Source organism: Podarcis raffonei, chromosome 10 (assembly GCF_027172205.1).
Source record: "Podarcis raffonei isolate rPodRaf1 chromosome 10, rPodRaf1.pri, whole genome shotgun sequence".
In the NCBI taxonomy this organism is placed as follows: Eukaryota; Metazoa; Chordata; class Lepidosauria; order Squamata; family Lacertidae; genus Podarcis; species Podarcis raffonei.
This window is the reverse complement of record NC_070611.1, coordinates 59,655,620-59,675,508: the sequence shown is the minus strand read 5'-3', so window position 1 is coordinate 59,675,508 and position 19,889 is coordinate 59,655,620. Positions and strand designations below refer to the sequence as shown.

Below are 19,889 nucleotides of genomic sequence, written 5' to 3'. Positions count from 1 at the left end.
CTTTGTCCTTTAATAGAAGAATGCTACAGTTAGACAAGAGTAAAAAAATCATAAGACATGGGCTACTTTACAAAATGAAAGCAAGGCAGAGAACTGGATACAAACACCTGTTCCTCACATCAGAATGCAGGGTGTCCTTTGCGTGCAACCCAGCCCACCAAAGTGAGCTTGTGTATTTGAACTAGTGTTGCCAGTGTATCCAATTAATCCCAAGATAATAATTTAAAGAGAATCAGAACAATTAGACCTTTTATGTTATTTAGTCCATTTCATCTGACCACTCACAGGATTGTCCCTATAGAATTTATTCAGATACAATAGTGCCTGAATACTTATGCTTATGTGAGGATTAAAATACTAAAAGATAATCTCCCAAAATACACAAACTATTTAACTGATTTTTCTAGAGAGTTATTTACCAGGACTTTCATATTTTACTGACAGTTACGGAGCTAGTGTCAACAAATAAGAATTTCAAAGGGCAGTGTACATCTCTAACAACGCTCCAGCCCAAAATTCTACAGAAAAAACAAAAGTCAAAATTGGGAGCTAACTACATTATTCAATACAATCTGATTCTTTTGCTAACAATAAGTATTTCTCTTACAGAACTATTATACAGGTGGGTTTCTTTTATACAACTTACACACTTACCACTGAGCACCCTCTAGATCAGGGTTGCTAACCTGGTGCCCTGCTTTGGATTGCAACTCCCACCAGCCCCTGCCAGCATGGCCATGATCAGAGATGAAAGGTGTTGAGACCACAACATCAGGAAGGTACCATGTTGGCTATGTCCAAATAGTTTACGGCATGGCAGGCTTGGAGAGCGGGGGGCGGGGGGAATAAAACCTATGATTGGATTTATAGGGAAATATACTGTGAGTTCACTTTAGATATTATTTAATAAATGTTCTAATTCATGTATAGGTTAAATTGTATTTTTAAAAGTCTTTAAAAGTGTTGTATTCTGTCATTAGGCTACAGCATCCAATGCTAAATTAGAATGGGGGGGTAGGGCTGCATTCCATGAATATTTAATTCTACCACAAAATAAGCAGTTTTATTATGGGTGCTATAGAGAGATGAAGTGTTCCTCATGCAATTAAGACATGGTCTTCAGGCTGCAGAAGTGTGAGCCTCTATGTAGTGCAGATGGGCTGCAGTTTCAGTATCATTTCTTTGCTCAAAATAGGACTTCTTCCCTTGTCGTGGTACTGTCATCATGCACCAATCTGAGAGCAAAAATGGCCCTGAGGTTGCAGCTGTTTAGGGCCACAAACAGCAGCAGATTGTTGCAGAAAAATGGAAGTATGGGGGGAAATTAAGTTTGGGGAAAACATTTCAGATGGATGCCAGAGCCCCTTTTCATACAAAAAAATATGTGCTAGAGAGCTTTCTACTATATTCTAGTTAAAAAATGCAAGGTCTATTCACAAATGCTGTGTTATGTGTAGCTTTTTGCATAAACCCGTTTTGTTACCCCAAGCTAAATCAAAACCTATGCACACATAATTGCATTTGCAAAGATCCACCACATTGTTCTGCCTCCCTCCCTCTGCTAACTCTTCTCTGCCAAAATTTAATTTGTTATCTCTTAAGACTTTGGACCTGTCTTACTTTATTTTGTTTTGCAAACCATCATGAAAACCAATTATGTTATATGGGGATCCAAACCATTCACTTTTTAAAACTTAGTTTGCGCTCAGCTATAACTGAAGTTGTGTTGGTTCAAGCCAATGAAGGTTCAGGAACTGATTCAGTTCAGTTTAAGTCCCAGCACACCCCATTCCCAACAAAATGCCACAGAAAAACTTTTTTGAGGAAACAGAAAAATTGTTGGGTGATAAATTGTGTGAAAGTGAAAATGCCTTTGGAGTCATGAAAGCATGTCTGCTGCTTTGCTGAAGCACCACTCACATGCTTGCAGCAGAGGGCACTGTGGACTAATCAGAACAACAGACTCCAAGGACTTCTGCTCTCTGTTCTGATAGTCCCCCAAAAAGAAATTCTCTCTCAGAGTTCAACACAAGATGTGCAGTCCCACATGCCTTGGTCTTGCCTCAAACACAGCCCTTGCTCCTTCCTCTCTCCCCCTATGTGATACCTACTAGAATTTCTGCAGCTTCTTCTTAATGAAGGTGCTGCTCAGAAGGTTTTTTTAATGAGAAGCTAATCTGAACCACCTGTTTGAGAAATATTGCAAAGGATTAGAAGCCTACAGAGCAGTTACACATTTAAGCAGCATCTACATCCTTGGAACCAGACGGAAGGGGCAACTCTACAGATGCCATACATGGTCAGAAACAAAGAGATTTGTGTGCTCTGACTACAGTCTTAACAACTTCCCTGCATCATGTGCTGGAAAGCCTTCCAATTTAAAAAGAAACAAATACAATTCAATGAGACAAAACACTTGGCATTGTGTTTCCCTGGAAATGGGTATGTCCAGAGACTTGCATCCAGAATAACTGCTACCCCTCCCCTCCCTGCCTCCGCTCCTCAGGTGAAAAATTAAAAGAGACTTGGGAGCTTATGGGAGTGATGGAACACACTGGCCCATAGGCAGCAATTACCGTATTTTTCGCACGATTGGACGCACCGGACCATAGGACGCACGTAGTTTTCAGGGGGGGAAATCAAGGAAAAAATATGATTCCCCCCCCCCCAGCTCTGGGAGCAGTGGACAGGCTGCACGCAGCCTGTGCGCTACTCCAAGACCTTCTCCCTGCTTTTGCGGGAGGTGGCAGAATTCCCCCACCTCCCGCAAAAGCCCACAGGAGCCCCGCGTGACTCCTGCGGGCTTTTCGACCAGGAGGGAGAAGGGACTGAAACGGCCCGTCAGTCCCTTCTCCCTCCTTGGGGAAAAGCCCCCAAGAACCGCTCGCTCTTTAAAGGCTGTGCGGCTCCTGCGGGCTTTTCTAGGAGGTGGGGGAATTCCTAGAAAAGCCAGCAAAGCCGTGCAGCCCCTTTAAAGAGCGCACGGCTTTTGCCTGCTTTTGCGGGAGGTGGGGGAATTCCCCCATCTCCCGCAAAAGCCCGCAGGAGGGAGAAGGGACTGACTCGGCCAGTCAGTCCCTTCTCCCTCCTTGGGGAAAAGCCCCCAAGAGCCGCTCGCTCTTTAAAGGGTGCGCGGCTCCTGCGGGCTTTTCTAGGAGGTGGGGGAATTCCCCCACCTCCTAGAAAAGCCAGCAGAAGCCACGGAGCCCCTTTAAAGAGCGCCTGGCTTTTGCCTGCTTTTGCGGGAGGTGGGGGAATTCCCCCATCTCCCCCAAAAGCCCACAGGAGGGTTGGAGAGTAGCGGGAAGGTGTCGTACGCCTTCCCGCTGCCCCCCAATCTCTGGGGCTGGCGATGGGGGAAGCGCTTTTTTCCCCACCGCCAGCCTCGAAGCCGGGTTGGAGAGTAGCGGGAAGGCGTTGCGCGCCTTCCTGCTGCCCCCCATCCTCTGGGGCTGGCGATGGGGGAAGCCCTGCTTTCCCCACCGCCAGCCTCAAACCCGGGTTGGAGAGTAGCGGGAAGGCGTTGCGCGCCTTCCTGCTGCCCCCCATCCTCTGGGGCTGGCGATGGGGGAAGCGCTGCTTTCCCCACCGCCAGCCTCCAACCCGGGTTGGAGAGTAGCGGGAAGGCATCGCTGCCTTCCCGCTGCCCCCCAATCTCTGGGGCTGGCGATGGGGGAAGCGCTGCTTTCCCCACCGCCAGCCTCCAACCCGGGTTGGAGAGTAGCGGGAAGGCATCGCTGCCTTCCCGCTGCCCCCCAATCTCTGGGGCTGGCGATGGGGGAAGCGCTGCTTTCCCCACCGCCAGCCTCCAACCCGGGTTGGAGAGTAGCGGGAAGGCATCGCTGCCTTCCCGCTGCCCCCCAATCTCTGGGGCTGGCGATGGGGGAAGCGCTGCTTTCCCCACCGCCAGCCTCCAACCCGGGTTGGAGAGTAGCGGGAAGGCATCGCTGCCTTCCCGCTGCCCCCCAATCTCTGGGGCTGGCGATGGGGGAAGCGCTGCTTTCCCCACCGCCAGCCTCCAACCCGGGTTGGAGAGTAGCGGGAAGGCATCGCTGCCTTCCCGCTGCCCCCCAATCTCTGGGGCTGGCGATGGGGGAAGCGCTGCTTTCCCCACCGCCAGCCTCCAACCCGGGTTGGAGAGTAGCGGGAAGGCATCGCTGCCTTCCCGCTGCCCCCCAATCTCTGGGGCTGGCGATGGGGGAAGCGCTGCTTTCCCCACCGCCAGCCTCCAACCCGGGTTGGAGAGTAGCGGGAAGGCATCGCTGCCTTCCCGCTGCCCCCCAATCTCTGGGGCTGGCGATGGGGGAAGCGCTGCTTTCCCCACTGCCAGCCTCCAACCCGGGTTGGAGAGTAGCGGGAAGGCATCGCTGCCTTCCCGCTGCCCCCCAATCTCTGGGGCTGGCGATGGGGGAAGCGCTGCTTTCCCCACCGCCAGCCTCCAACCCGGGTTGGAGAGTAGCGGGAAGGCATCGCTGCCTTCCCGCTGCCCCCCAATCTCTGGGGCTGGCGATGGGGGAAGCGCTTTTTTCCCCACCGCCAGCCTCGAACCCGGGTTGGAGAGTAGCGGGAAGGCGTCGCACGCCTTCCTGCTGCCCCCCATCCTCTGGGGCTGGCGATGGGGGAAGCGCTGCTTTCCCCACCGCCAGCCTCGAAGCCGGGTTGGAGAGTAGCGGGAAGGCGTTGCGCGCCTTCCTGCTGCCCCCCATCCTCTGGGGCTGGCGATGGGGGAAGCGCTGCTTTCCCCACCGCCAGCCTCAAAGAGCAGACTCTCCTGGCTTCAGCGGAAGCAACGCAAAGCCTCCGGAGCGCAGGCTTCGGAGGCTTTGCCTTGCTATCGCTGAAGCCAGGGAGCCTGCATTCGCTCCATAGGACGCACACACATTTCCCCTTCATTTTTGGAGGGGAAAAAGTGCGTCCTATAGAGCGAAAAATACGGTAGCTTATGCTAAGCACCATAGGTCCTACAGCAAACCTCTTACTGATTAGCACCCATTTGTTTCTCTACATCCAAATTTGCAAAACTTTCCTGCCTGTACATAAATATGCACCTTCTTATTTCCTGGATGATGATTTTTGTTGTAGTACTTCTTGCACCTAAAAATGAAAATAATGCAGCAGTGCACACTCCACTCCTGGGGCTGCTCTGCTAAACAAGAGCAGGGGCTCCCAGGATGAAGAAGTGTCACTTTTTTCTCATTAATTAAGCTGAAAATATTAATACTCCTTGGCTCCACAATTGTCACAGGGTGTGCCAGCCAGTTCAAAGTTGATCTTTATTAGCAAAAACACAATCTCCATAGACCAGGCTGAGTGTCAGACCTAATGAGCACATCAGTGCATTCCCTATGGATCTTATTCTATGAAATTAGTTGCTGATACTAAAGGTTCCCTCCTCCCCACAGCTGTCTATGCCTCCTCCTCTGCAGGGCATTCCCCAAGCAACTGGAGACTGTGTCTACATGCAGCCAATTTCTCCTCCAACCTTTTCATGCCTCTCCTGGTTCTGGGTGACAGGGAGGGAGGGGAGCTTGTCACAGCAGGAGGGGGAGACACCCATGCCTCTTCACCAGCCTCTTGATCTCCCTCCTCCCATTCGCCAGCTCAGCTTCTGATTCTTGACTTCTCTCTGCCACAGACTCTCCTAGCTCACTAAGCCTTGTTAGCCTTTCAGCTTCCGACACCTCATCTCACCAGCTTTCTCCCTCTGACCAGTTTCATCATCAGTACATAACTATTCTTTCCTTTTCACTTCTGTATAGCAAGAAAGGCAAACGGCTACTTCAAATATGTACCGTATTTTTCGCTCTATAGGACGCACTTTTTCCCCTCCAAAAATGAAGGGGAAATGTGTGTGCGTCCTATGGAGCGAATGCAGGCTCCTTGGCTTCGCCGCGACGCGCCTGTCCTGGAAGCCGGAGGAGGAACAGAAGGGTCTCCTGTTCCTCCTCCCGCTTCGCAGCGACGCGCCTGTCCAGCGAAGCCGGAGGAGGAACAGAAGGGTCTCCTTCTGTTCCTTCTCCAGCTTCGCTGAAGGGCGCTGCACCTTCTCCCTCTCTGCGCAGCGCCTCTCCTGTGAAGGAGAGGCGCTGCGCAGAGAGAGAGAGAAGGCGCAGCGCCCCTTGAGCAACGCGCCTGTCCAGCGAAGCCGGAGGAGGAACAGAAGGGTCTCCTTCTGTTCCTTCTCCAGCTTCGCTGAAGGGCGCTGCCCCTTCTCCCTCTCTGTGCAGCGCCTCTCCTGTGAAGGAGGGGCACTGTGCCTTCTCTCTCTCTGTCTGTCCTGGCTTCTGCTTTAGCCCTGCGCAGCCTCTTTGGGCAGGGGGAGCCTTCATCCCGCTGCCCTGAAGAGGCTTGGCGCGGTTACCCCAGAAGCCAGAACAGCCACACGGTATCCCAGAAGCCAGATCCCTCTTGCTGTTCTGGCTTCTGGGGTTCAGAATAATTTTTTCTTGTTTTCCGCCTCCCAAAACTAGGTGCGCCCTATGGTCCGGTGCGCCCTATGGTGCGAAAAATACGGTAACTGCAATTTTCAGCAAGGCAAAAAACAACTTCAGGTATAACTTGGTGTGAAACACAGATTTTGGAACGCACTGATTTGTGGTGATATAGTTCAGGTGCTGACACTACGTACCATCTCATTTCCCAGATGTTGAAGTAATGGATGAGTCTGCCATTCAATGCTTTGAAATGCTTCAACAGAGACCTTTGTTTCTGGATTAGATTGAAGGCTGGAAGTTCTGTGCTGATGACAACCAGATGGCTATCTGGGAGGTAGGCATTTAGCCAAAAATTCTTTCCAACCCACCTCTATATTAAATGAAGACATTTCAAGAGCTTTATCTATATTTCAAAATTTCTTCATAACTGATAAAATGAAGTTGTCATCTATTTAAGAACAAATCTTGGCTTAACAGTAAGCTTTGTTTGAAGCAAAACAAACCACAATCACTGGTTTGGGCATAATGTTATGGCAGAGATCATGGCTTCCTGCTGCTACTCATGCTAGAGAAAGAGAATTGAAGCAAGAGCAATCTTCATGGTTCATGTCTGTGGAATGCCGTCTCCTAACATATTTTGTTGACACCAGACCTGATGGGTTTCACACAAGCTTTCAAAGACATTTTTATTTACTCAGACATTTGGTTGTTGACTGGAGGAAATTTTGGTCATGTTTATGCTTCTGCCATGTCAATTTGATTTATTGTGGTTTAATTTTTTATATTGCTTTATTTTAGGATTGTATTATATATTTTATGTTGTACCCCACTTTGGGATTGATTTTCATGCAGAATTGGTTATACATTACCTGAATAAGTAAAACTAATAATTAAGGTTACTATGATGTGCCAACTGTGTTATAGTATGTGTGATGAGCTTCCAGAAAGAAAACAAAGGTGCTGGCTGATGGCAATCAGGCATAAGTTTCCTTAAACGTAGGCCTGAGATCTGTATTGTATGTATAAATAATAAATATACCAATATATCCAAATGAAGTTGCCTTACCTGAAGTTCTGTTTCTATGACCTAATTTTCTACTTGTTACTGAGGTGAGCACATTCAGTGATAATGCTGATGGATGGCACTGTATAGCTAATTTGTGCTAACCTATTCTGCTATTAAAGGTAAGGTAAAGGACCCCTGTATGGTTAAGTCCAGTCAAAGGTGACTATGGGGTTGCGGTGCTCATCTCGCTTTCAGGCTGAGGGAGCCGGTGTTTGTCCAGAGACGGCTTTCTGGGTCATTTGGCCAGCATGACTAAACCGCTTCTGGTGCAACGGGACACCGTGACAGAAACCACCGTTTACCTTCCTGCTACAGCGGTATCTATTTATCTACTCGCACAGGTATGCTTTCAAACTGCTAGGTTGGCAGGAGCTGGGACAGAGCAATGGGAGCTCACTCCGTTGCGGGGATTCGAACTGCCGACCTTCCAATCGGCAAGCCCAAGAGGTTCAGTAGTTTAGACCACAGCGCCACCCGCGTCCTCTATTATGCTATTACATAACACATTACCTCTTGCCTTATTGGCTTTATGTGCTGACGATCAGACATCCACCTAGGAGAAAACTCCATTCGCTGCAGACGTTTCTCCTAAAAAGTGGTGAAAGAAATCAACATGGATCAGCATTGGTACAAAGGCTTCGTATTTGGATGTATGTCATTTATTAGTAACAATTTCTGTAATATTTTTCAATGTACAGAGCGCTTAGCAATTCATTTCTCATTTATCATCCCTCACAGATGAAGTCATAGAAGCTATATTAAGATACAAAATTACTCAAAGACCAGGCCTGGATAATGAATTACAGGAGTTGATTTTTCAAATGATATCAAGAACAAAAGCAAAGGAAACAAACAAACTACAAAAGACTGAGTGCTGCTGAGATTGACAAGTATCCTCCAGATTCAAATATCAAAGAATTAGAGTGCTGAAATGGACTAAAATACCATCCAATGCAACCTTCTGCCACAAAACAGGACCAATCAACCTTCTATTCACTAGTCCATCTCCCTACATTATTCTTCATAATGTTTTAAAACCAGAGAGTAAGTAATCTCACACATATGAGTCAAGCCAAATGCTGCAAATGAAAGGATACCGTATTTTTCGCCCTATAGGGCACACCGGCCCATAGGGCGCATCTAGTTTTCAGGGTGGGAAATCAAGGGGAAAATATGACACACACACCCCCGCAGCTCTGGGAGCAGCCTGTGCGCTACTCCAAGACCCTCTTCCTGCTTTTGCGGGAGGTGGCGGAATTCCCCCACCTCCCGCAAAAGCCCACAGGAGCTGCGCGCGACTCCTGCGGGCTTTTCGACCAGGAGGGAGGAGGGCGAAAAATACGGTACTTCCCCTTCCAGATCGCTGTCAATCTGAACTGAGGTAGTGAAGGGGATGGGGGGGGGAGAACATAGCTATCCACTACAATGCTCTTAAGAGAAATACAATTAAATTCTTCTCCATTCTACTCAATAGCCCACTTCTGAGCACAGAGATTACAAATTCTCCCAAAACTGAACAAAATGGTTCTTATCTACTGCAAAGAATGCACTTGGAACTCTACAGCAGTTCTAGATAGCCAAACTTCTTCACTTTCTCCCCTTGATTACTGGCTATCTGAATTTAACCATGGTACAATAATGCAATTTAGATCAATCTTCTGACTTTTATTTCATTGTGAAGAAAATCTCGAGCACATATTGTTAGCATATGCAGATGCCTCAAATATTCAATGAGTTCGTGTGAATGATCTAGAAGTCAAATGTTTTCTATTATACATTGTCCAGTTGCCTTTTTTCTCTACAACTATTGCCTCTCCAGCATTACCTATGTGTATCCTCCTTTTTTGCTCCACTAATTTGTGCATGTTTTAAAAAAAGAAACAGCAAAAAAAATCCAGATGTTACAAGGCACATAAGTATGTTTGAGGAAAATTTTATCATTTTTTCGAGGGGGGTGGGGGAATTCCAACAAAATAACTTTGGTTATCTGGTCACAGAATCTGGGCCCTATCATTTTCTTCTTCATATAAACAAAAAACAAACCTGCTCTCAACTCTTGAGGCTGTCTCAAATTATTCAAATACTCCTTCTTACCTTCTGTGCAATCATGTTGCAGATCTCTGGCAGGAAATCTTCACTCAGAAGCTTGTAAAGCTGCCTCTCTCTTAAAGATGTTCTCTCTCGGAAGCTCTCTGTGACCTGCTTCCACTCCTCTTCTGTCTGACATAGCAGCCACCATGTTCCATGACCTGGTCCTTGAGAACCTTTGATAAAATAAAATAAAAATGCTAAGCAATGAGAGCATAGGCACTAATATGACAGGTATCACATGACCTAACATGTACCAATAAGCCACAAGTAACACAAGTGTGTTCCTTCTGTATGAAGAATGGGGTGGTGGCTTCCTAGGACAGATGACCAAACATTCAAAAAGGAGAGATGATTAGTCATGAGAGACTTCAACTACACTGATATCTGTTTGAACCCAAACTCTGCCATGATATCATAGATATCATAAGGTCCAACAAATTCCTCCATTGCCTTGCTGACTATTTCATTTTCCAGAAGGTAGAAGAAGCAACAAAGGGATCATTTATTTTGGACCTGGTCCTCACCAACAGGAAGGAACTGATCAATGAGGCAGAAGTACTGCGAACCTTGGGAGAAAGTGGCCATCTCCTCTTGGGTTTCATTATACAGAGGCAAGGGAACGCTGAGTGTATTTACATATGCACTCTGCACTGATTTCAAAAGGCTTAAGAAACTACTGGATGAAATCCCATGGTTAGAAATACTCAAAGAGAAGAGAAGCCAAGAAGGGTGTGAGTTTCTTGCAGGTGAAATATGAAAAGCATAAATACAGACAATTCCAACAAGAAAGAAAAGTGGGAAGCATCTAAAGAAACCATTCAGACTCGACTGCCATTACTTTAAATACAGAGAGAACTGCACAAATGAAGTTCTAATTAATACAAGCAGGCCTCTTGTTCCCTATCTGTTTAGAATGAATTTGACAAAAGAGAAAGGATTATCAGGAAGCCCTCCATCCTGAAACACTGTATTTAAAAATTAACTATGGTCCATAATTTCCCCTTACCATTTCTCATCTGTGACTCACACACAAGTGCGTTTTCTTCTACCTTCTCTCTATGAGCAACAAATAAAATAAACAGTATTGTTAGGAAATGATATAGAATCATAGAATTGTATAGTTGTAGAGGTGGAAGGGACCACAAGGGCCATCTACTCCAACCCCCTGCAATGCAGGAATCTTTTGTCCAACATGGGGCTTGAACACACAACCCTGAGATTAGGAGTCTCATGCTGTACCGGCTAAGCTATAAAGCATATTTAAGCAAAGTAATACATTCACTGCTAGAATGAAACAAATACTGCCACTGAAATGTCACAGCACTTGGTAGATATTGATGTAGCTCAGTTTTAGCATTAGAAGGCAAATCATAGGCTACATAGGGTCATAAAGTTCAATTTGAATTCAGGTCCCCTTCAGAAGGCTTTATATTGAACAAGACCTGTTCACATTCATCCCCTGTTACTTATGCCACAACCTTTTCATCATCCCCTTCATTTTCATTACTGTCAACATTTAGATTGTAAGCTCCTCTACTCTGTAAAGCATCATGTACTCAGATGACACTACACAAACACATGCATTTGATTATCTTTGGTTAATATTTCAAACATGGCATTTCTTTACCTTAAGAGATTCTCCTCCAGTAGTTTCTTTCGTTTTGGAGGTCGCCCTCGTCTTTTTACTATTTTTCCAGGAATGTTTTGAGTGCTTGTCTGTATCCCACATCCCCTGGAACACATTGAAAAGTTACAGAATAGCTACAGAACATGATAGTAGCAGTTGGCAAGAGCAGGAGGGTAACAAGAGAGCAGTGACCATAAGAAGCACTGAAACAGCTGCTAGGAGTCAAGCTAGGAAAGACATTTGTTCTAAGGAGGGTAACAGAAGAGAAGGGCACAGCTACTTGGGAAATTAATTCAACAGTGGGCATGACTCTTTTTCCAGCAGGGAGTAAGTAAGTGTGGCAAAATGTGTCTCAAGTGGCAGAATTCTTAAGATCTGCAAGGCTGTACTTGGTTTTAGCTGCCCTATACAAGAACTACTCTGGTATAATGCCTAGAGTAGAATTTTCTCCAATTTCCAAGTACCATCTTTGTAATGGATTCCTTGTGAGACCTTGAAGCAGTCACTTTCTTAGCTTCACTTCCCAGCCTGTAAAATGGGAACAACAGCCGCCTATCTCAGAAGGCTTTTGAAGGGGCTTTTGAAGGCAAACAGAATAAAAACAAGAAAATACTCTGAAAACTCTGCATATTTTGTAATTAAGAGGAAATAAGTAAACTTGTTGATTTTGTAGCCCTTGCAGTGGTCCTCCAATCACTATTCCTTTCATAAATTTGCTCCTTTGTGGCACTCTCATCCACCTTCTCCTTGCTACAAAGGTAAGTTTGTACCTGTCTGAAGGCATTTCTCCATTTGGTTTCATGGGTTCCTCTTTGTACATACGAGTGCCGTAGAAATACCAGTAGAGGGCACCGTTGCCATCCTCACCCAGCGGTTCCACCCGAAGACTATCCGCATCCAAACCCTGTATTTGAAAGCAAATATACAAAAAGACAACGTTGGAAAACCAACCACCAACACTTGTCCACTAATATTGTTTAAAGTGCAGGCATTTCTGGGGTTCTAGACAGCATATAACGTGTTTGAAAAAATAAACCATCCTTTCTTGGCTAAATAGAAGTTCTTCATGGTCACTTCATTTTGACAATGCCCTCTTTTGTGCTCCTAACAAAGATGGACAAATAACACTGAGTAGCTTTTTATGCAGCATGAGACAATCATATAACAGTTTTGCACACAACATTTGATTCAACCAATATATCCAACTTCTGTTGATCCAGCACATTTTTCTGCTGTTCAGTATCACTGCTGCATTTGTTGAACCCATCTTAAAACCCTGACTGTACCCACCAGAGGTGGTGTACACAGTCAAACTTCATCTTGCCAAAAAATGGTCAGATGCGTCAATTCACTCTGAGATTTGTGCGCTACAAATATATTCACGAGAAAGGCTAATTAAAGCTTGCTAAAGCCAAACCCAAAGTGGCCTCTTATACCTTTCATAGCAAAACAGCAGGTGGCCTCTCCCTCCTCAAATGCCAAAATTCTAAAGTTCCACAAAGACCATACTTGGCTTCAGCTGCAAGCAGGTGCATCTTCTACCACAGTATTGCAGTAACAAGAGAAGTCACACCTGCTGAACGTCTCCCTTCAAGCAGCAATGAAAGGACCTTGTCTGATATAATGGTTGCCTGCACAACACTGTTCCGGGGATTATTTCTAAAGCGGCATTATGCATGAAACTGGTCATCCTTAAACTTTTTTGGGAAACAACCTGATTGCAACACTGAATTCCTGATAACTCTTGGTCATAGATACTTACTGAAAAAATGACATGAGATAATTTATTCCAGTGTAATGACATTCAAATGGATTAATTGAGTGGGATACTTATAAAAATGTTTTCACCTGTGGTTATGATGGTTGGCTGATAAACTCACCCTCTATCTGCGGTAACGAGCCATGTGGTGAGGCAGGCTTTACAGCTCCTCTACCACCTCACATATATGTACATTTCACACTGTGTTGCAAATCCACACTGGCTACATTCAGACAATCCTACAAACCACTGTTTGGATCATGGCTTAGTGTTGTACATGCTCATTTTGCGGGGGCAAAACTAGGCTTTATTTCACCCGTGTCAAAAACCCCAGTTTGGCCCCCCCCATTTGTGTGTGTGTACACACACACACACACACACACACACAGAGGGATCCTCAATGGTGCCCCTCTTGACGCTTCACCCAGGTCAAAAAACCCCCAGCTACATCTGATCTGACAAAGTGTGATTTTAGTCAGTCTCTCAGACCAGGATCAAACAACGGTTTCTGACATCACAATTTATAGAAAAAACTGGCTTATCATTTTAAAAGAAAAATAAATAAGCCTGCACATGGAGGAACACATTAATATAATGCTTATTTCACGATCCCCCAAATCATGGTCTGGATTTAGTCACTATGAGATTATAAGCAGACACCTCACAGTAAATGGCCATCCGTAAGCCTCAGCAATGTCAATAAAACATTTTAAAATATCAACAAATAGGTTACATACATTGAGTAACAGAAATGATACAATTTTGTTGAATGTGGCATCCTTAAAAAAAATACTTTACTGATAACCCTGAAAAATGGAAAGCAATGAAATCACAGATTGGATTTTGGCAAACTTAAATAGGCTTAAATAGGCTGGAAGGAGGGCGTAACCCTCCCTTTTGTAATTGTTATATATTGGAAATCAATAAAACTATATTTATTTTTAAAAGACAACAAGAAAAAGCATCTGGGCCAAATGCCCAGAAGCACTTTTCAAGAAAAGATATTAACTTTCCTTAAAATGCAATGCCTTCCTTACAGTTATTTTAATTATGATTAACACTTGCAACTTGAGGGCCACATTTTATGCAAAGAACAATAAAAATACCTAGCCTCTCTTAACTAGTAACACAACACAGCTGCTGTTGGCATTCACAATAACCACTGTATCTAACAAAGGCTGGGTTCTATGACCACATGCACATACCAATGCCTATTGACCAAGCATAGTAAGGGAACAGCCTCTCCAAAACAACTCAGATTTTACTACTACCTGTGGTTTTCAAAATTAGCAAATGCCTTGTGAAGACACTATGCAGAAGTGTGTGTAAATAACTCCCAACAACAACAAAAAAGGAACTAAAAATAAATTACAGCTAGAGACAGTATAGTGTTGCAAACGAAAAGTTCCCACGTGTTGATGCTTAGTCTGGCAATCAAACAACAACAAGGGAATGCATGAAGCTGTAGTCCAGAATACTTCCTACCTGACATTAATCTATTAAAACTCATATAGCTTCTCAATATTTCCACAACCACCAATGAGCCTTATTTAACACAGAACACTGATTCACTGAAAAAATACACACGAGGCATCAGTAAATCAAAGATACCAGAGAGCAATATCCAATTTCACACACTTGTTTCTTCAGGTTGTCCAGTTTGGGAAGACTAAAGACATCAAACAATCTAACAAATTAAGCCACCTTTTAAATGAGCTTAGTAACAAAAAGTGATATAGAATGTACCTATGAACACAAAGTGTTAACTTCTTAGTGGAAAGTGTGTACCATTCCACTTTCCAGTTCCCTATCCAACATCTGTCACCACCCAACACACCTTGAGTAGGTCAAAGACATCATCAGCATCAAGTCGGTAATCACAAAGGCGGTGCAGGATCTCCACACGAGTGCGCAAGGGTAGCTCTTGGAAAGTAGATTCTCGTAAGGGATTGGGCTTCCCTTCCTCCAGTTCCCAGCGATAGTTGATGATGTCTTCCAGGTAGCCATGAAATGTCTGAGATCTAATAAAAAGAATATATGTTCATAAAGTACCTTACACAACCTGATGAGGAATTCATCTTTAAATAGCTGACATATATAAAAATTCTGTTTTGGCAAACAGGCACTTCAAAACTGGTCCAGTTCCTTGCATGTGGTTAGGCTTACATGCTCTGCTCGTCTCACAAAACAATTTATATCAAATAGGACAATAGTTAGGAGTTATCCTTTCGTATAATTTTTTTTTACAATGATTTTTTAAAATAATGATTCCCATAAAGGCATACATGTAGAAAATTCTGTAAGATTGGTAAACATTTGTTGTTGTAAAAGAACAGCTTTTTTAAAAGTGGAACAAGGGTAATGGACTACATTTATCAGACTGCTAGAGTATTTATCCTTAAAAGAAGCAACTAAGAGAGGGTAGTCTAGCAGCCCCCATGAATTTTCCATTAATATATTGAATCAGAAAGTTTTATATGTAAATCAAATTTAAATCGAATTCAGCATTTATTGGCATAGTTTAGACAACAATGCCATAAAAGATAAATAAATAAAACATCCATAAAACATTGGCAATCCAGACATATAGTGTAGTGCTATATGTATCAGAACAGGAGTAGGAAACCTTTTTGGTCCAGCAAGTCACATCTTTATCTCCTTCCACCCTTTGGGCCAACTTTGACAAGTGGGCAGGGCCAGTCACTTGTTAATCATCTGACAGACACCTGACAAAGCTGGTCTGCAGGTATGGGGAAGATCAAAAGGCTTGCTCAACTTTGTGCTCATTGCTTCCCAAATACCCCCAAACCAGCTGATTATTGGGCATTTGAGAAGTACAGTGGTACCTCTGGTTACGTACTTAATTTGTTCTGGAGGTCCGTTCTTAACCTGAAACTGTTCTTAACCTGAAGCACCACTTTAGCTAATGGGGCCTCCCGCTGCTGCTGCGCTGCCGCCGCACAATTTCTGTTCTCATCCTGAAGCAAAGTTCTTAACCCGAGGTACTATTTCTGGGTTAGTGGAGTCTGTAACCTGAAGCGTATGTAACCCGAGGTACCACTGTACCGCATAATGGTCTGAGGAAACCCTGTGCTTGGCTTATGGTTATATGATGTGACATACAATGTCAGGTGAAGGCTTGCCCAAAACATCCAGCCAAGTCATGTCAGGCCAAATAAGTTGTTTTAAAATTTAAAAAACCCCATAATGTGTAATACTCTGTTTTAATATTAATGTTGTACTAATTGTTGTAACCAATCCTGGGAACTTGGGGTGAAGGTGGTTAATAAACTGTAACAACAACTGACTAGTTTTGTACCACACATTTACCCTACAGCTAACAGGTTACTGGTAATTAAGAATCCAGAGGAATAAATGAAATAAGCATGTTGGTGGTAGTAGGGTTTAGGTTTATTATTACAGAGAAGGCAAGAAAACACACCCTTCCTTCCATAATTTTTAATATGCTGCACACTGCTTGGTTTTTTTTAGTATTAGCAGTCTATAAAAATAATATAAATAAAAAAATTCTGAGATTTTTTCCCCCACTCAAACAATCTCAAGTAACTAAAAACTGAACCAAGTACAGTGGTAACTCTGGTTACAAACTTAATTCATTCCAGAGGTCCGTTCATAACCTGAAACTGTTCTTAACCTGAGGTACCACTTTAGCTAATGGGGCCTCCTGCTGCCACCGGCGCACAATTTCTGTTCTCATCCTGAGGTAAAGTTCTTAACCCAAGGTACTACTTCTGGGTTAGCGGAGTCTGTAACCCGAAGTGTTTGTAACCCAAGGTGTTTGTAACCCGAGACACCACTGTACAGTTATGTAAAGGAGACAGGTGAATTACATGATTACCTATGTAGTTAACCCAAAGAATTCAAAAAGTGTTTTATTTTCTTTGCATTTTCTTCCATCCTGCTAAGTATCATCACACCAAGAATGAAATTCTGGATATAATAGCTTTATAAGAAACAATTAAGAACATCTTCCCTTGAGGCAGCTCAGCAGATGTTCATACTTAGAATCTGATGTTCACTGTACTAGCATTTCCTCTCAACTAGAAACTTCCCTCAGCCCATTGCTCAGCCCTTAGAAACAATGCAAACCTTTTCGTCACAGAAAATGGCATGGTTCACTTGCGGATAGGGTTGGCAATAATTTTACTGATTCCCTGTGCCTTTAACAGCACCTTGATCTACAGACAGAAGCAGGCGACAATGTCCTTTCTCAAGGCATGAAAAGCTTGACAGATTTCTGCAGATCAAACTGCTGTTATAGACTAGACTTTTTGTGGAGGTTAGTTGGCAACCACATTTGCTGAACTCTGCATATCCTTCAGGATACTGCAGATATGCACCCTAAGTGATCCTGTAAGCTGTGGTGACAGTGTGGCTGCAGCAGTGGCTGTATTCATCAGGACTGGGCTGGGGGGTGAGGTTGTGGTGCAAGGCAATCACCACCAACCTGACCCATCCCCGTCTCATGCAACAGCACCAGCAGGACAGCATAGTGATGTCTGCCCCCTCTCACTATTGGCTATTTTTTGCTTTTTTAAGAAAGATCTTGGTACTTGGAGACTTAGTGAAACAGGAAAAAGACTTTTTTCAAAAATAATAATTTTGCAACAAAACAGGTAAAGCAAAAGATGTGTCTGGAGATAGAATTCTTTCAAGAAACAGTACATTTATATATATTAAATTCAGTGGATGTTACAAGCTTTTAAACAAGATGATAAATATGTAGCTAATATTTGCTTTGTTCCTTAATGAACTAATTGCAGAGATGTTATAGCTGAGGTGCTAATACTTTGGTTCTGAAACGAGTTGGTACTCTTTGTCAGTTTCCTTTCTATAAATCTCGCTTCTGAGGCTCCTCTATTAGTATAATAGACTATGCGATCACCACACCATTCCCAACTGGTTTCGGAATATTTGTCTCACTCTCTGGAAGATCTATCCCCTGCATACTTAATTTAGACCCAAGTAGAGTGTTCCCTTACAGCTCCACTTCTCCCTTCTCCAGTTCAGCTTTCCAGTTCTCACTTGTATGTATATTTGTAAATGACATTAGTCAGTGTCTTTTAATCTATCACCTAAGTTCAGAGACTTCCTTCTCTGGCTGTAGACATTTTCCACAGGGTGGGTGCTACACACAGTGTAGAGGCTATACCAGTGGCAGAACGTGTCTTCATAGTGCCTGAGGTGGGTGGCATGGGCACACCAAGGGCGCAGAGAGCAATGTGAGGAGGCTGCAACAGGGCAGGCATGCACCCTCCTTTCAATGAGTCTGATCGGATTGATTGGAAGGGCGTGTGACTTTTGTGTCCTCCTCATGTTGCCCTGCCACTGCCCTCCCAGAAAAATGTGCCCGGGGCCATCGCCCCAGCAGCCCCCCCCCCAGCGCTATGCCCCTGGGCTATACTCCTATCCAGCTGAATGCCAGGAAACCAATTTACACCTGCTCTCCACCCCCCACCAAGAGCTGCCTCCAGCAGTCTGGCTAGCTGTACCCACAGCCAATCAGAGTGAGTCTCCAGCGCAGTACTCTGGAAGCCACACCACTCGGGTGGAATTTGACAGCACAGCATCACCAAATCTCTGGTCTACCTGAGCTTTCTGCCACAATAGGTAATGCTCTCTCACTCACACACCACTGCTGCTAAATTGAGCACAACCCACAAGTTAAGAATATTGCAAATTGACAAGTAATTGACAAGTTCAACTGACAAGTCACCACCCCAAGGCCCCAAGTTATGCAAACTTAGAAATATCTGAAACATTAGTCTTGCTTCAGTCCTGTGGTACAAACAACCAGGACCAGACTATTTCGGCATTACACCTGAAAGCAGTTATGGCTGGAGATATAACTCTTAAGATTAAATATTCAAATTCAAAGTTCCATGTTTAGAATCTCCTTTAGCAAAATAAAATGTGGATTTAGAGTACTTAATTTTAAACCTTAGTACTAAATATAACAATCCATTTCTCTGTACCTGTTGGCAAGCAGCACAGATAACCAACTACAGTCCGTTCTTAACCTGAAACTGTTCTTAACCTGAAGTACCACTTTAGCTAATGGGGCCTCCCACTGCGCCGCCAGAGAATGATTTCTATTCTCATCCTGAAGCAAAGTTCTTAACCCGAGGTACTATTTCTGGGTTAGCAGAGTCTGTAACCTGAAGCGTATGTAACCCGAGGTACCACTGTACTGAACAAAGCACCACAAAAAAACCCAAACACCACAGACATGCTTGTGGAGTCAAACAATTACTTTTATGACTGGCTCACATATAAACATTCAATGATTTATCATTCCCTGAAACTGCTGACATCAACAATCCTATTAAGAGACTCCTGGCCCGGATTTCCTCCAAGTTCCAATCACTAAATGATTGATGACACACACCCCTCTCAGAAACCATTGACCATTTAGGATTATCATTAACATTCAGTAAGACTGTCATAATGGAAACCTAACTAAGAAATAATTCTTCAGCCTGTTTTGTTTGTTTTTCTCTGTCATAATTGAGAACTGGATTTGAAATGCATTATCTGAGCATATATTTTTTTTCCAGTTCTACATTAAGAACATGTTTGGAAAGAAGCAAAGTTTATCAAGTTGTGAACTGTTAGCTTGTGTTTGGGCTGATGAAAAGATTTATTTAAAAAAGAGTCTAGCTTTTAAAACTTAATTAAACACATGTTATAAAACCCATCAAGGGGCTTTTTTGAAGACTCTGAAGGGGGAAATATGAATTACTTTACAGTCTGGCACAACTTTTTGCTAATTTTTGACAGAAACTGAAAGAAAATCCATTATTAAGATGAATCAATCAAATCTGGTGCAAACTGAGTAGTGCATACTTCACAGCAGTAAGGTATTTCCAAGAATTTTTCACCAACATCAAC

At 43.9% G+C, this 19,889-nt stretch overlaps 1 protein-coding gene across 1 annotated transcript in view; it reads right to left on the bottom strand.

The window, feature by feature from the left end:
- The window catches only part of LOC128422327 (chromatin remodeling regulator CECR2), a 123,857-nt gene that overhangs the window by 24,450 nt on the left and 79,518 nt on the right, over window positions 1-19,889 (bottom strand). The window contains exons 3-8 of the mRNA XM_053406204.1: window positions 14,815-14,998; window positions 11,989-12,122; window positions 11,219-11,323; window positions 10,598-10,647; window positions 9,595-9,764; window positions 8,011-8,088 (exon numbers count right to left, since the gene is read on the bottom strand). Coding sequence (XP_053262179.1) covers window positions 8,011-8,088; window positions 9,595-9,764; window positions 10,598-10,647; window positions 11,219-11,323; window positions 11,989-12,122; window positions 14,815-14,998 — 721 coding nt within the window. The remainder of the gene's footprint in view (window positions 1-8,010; window positions 8,089-9,594; window positions 9,765-10,597; window positions 10,648-11,218; window positions 11,324-11,988; window positions 12,123-14,814; window positions 14,999-19,889) is intronic.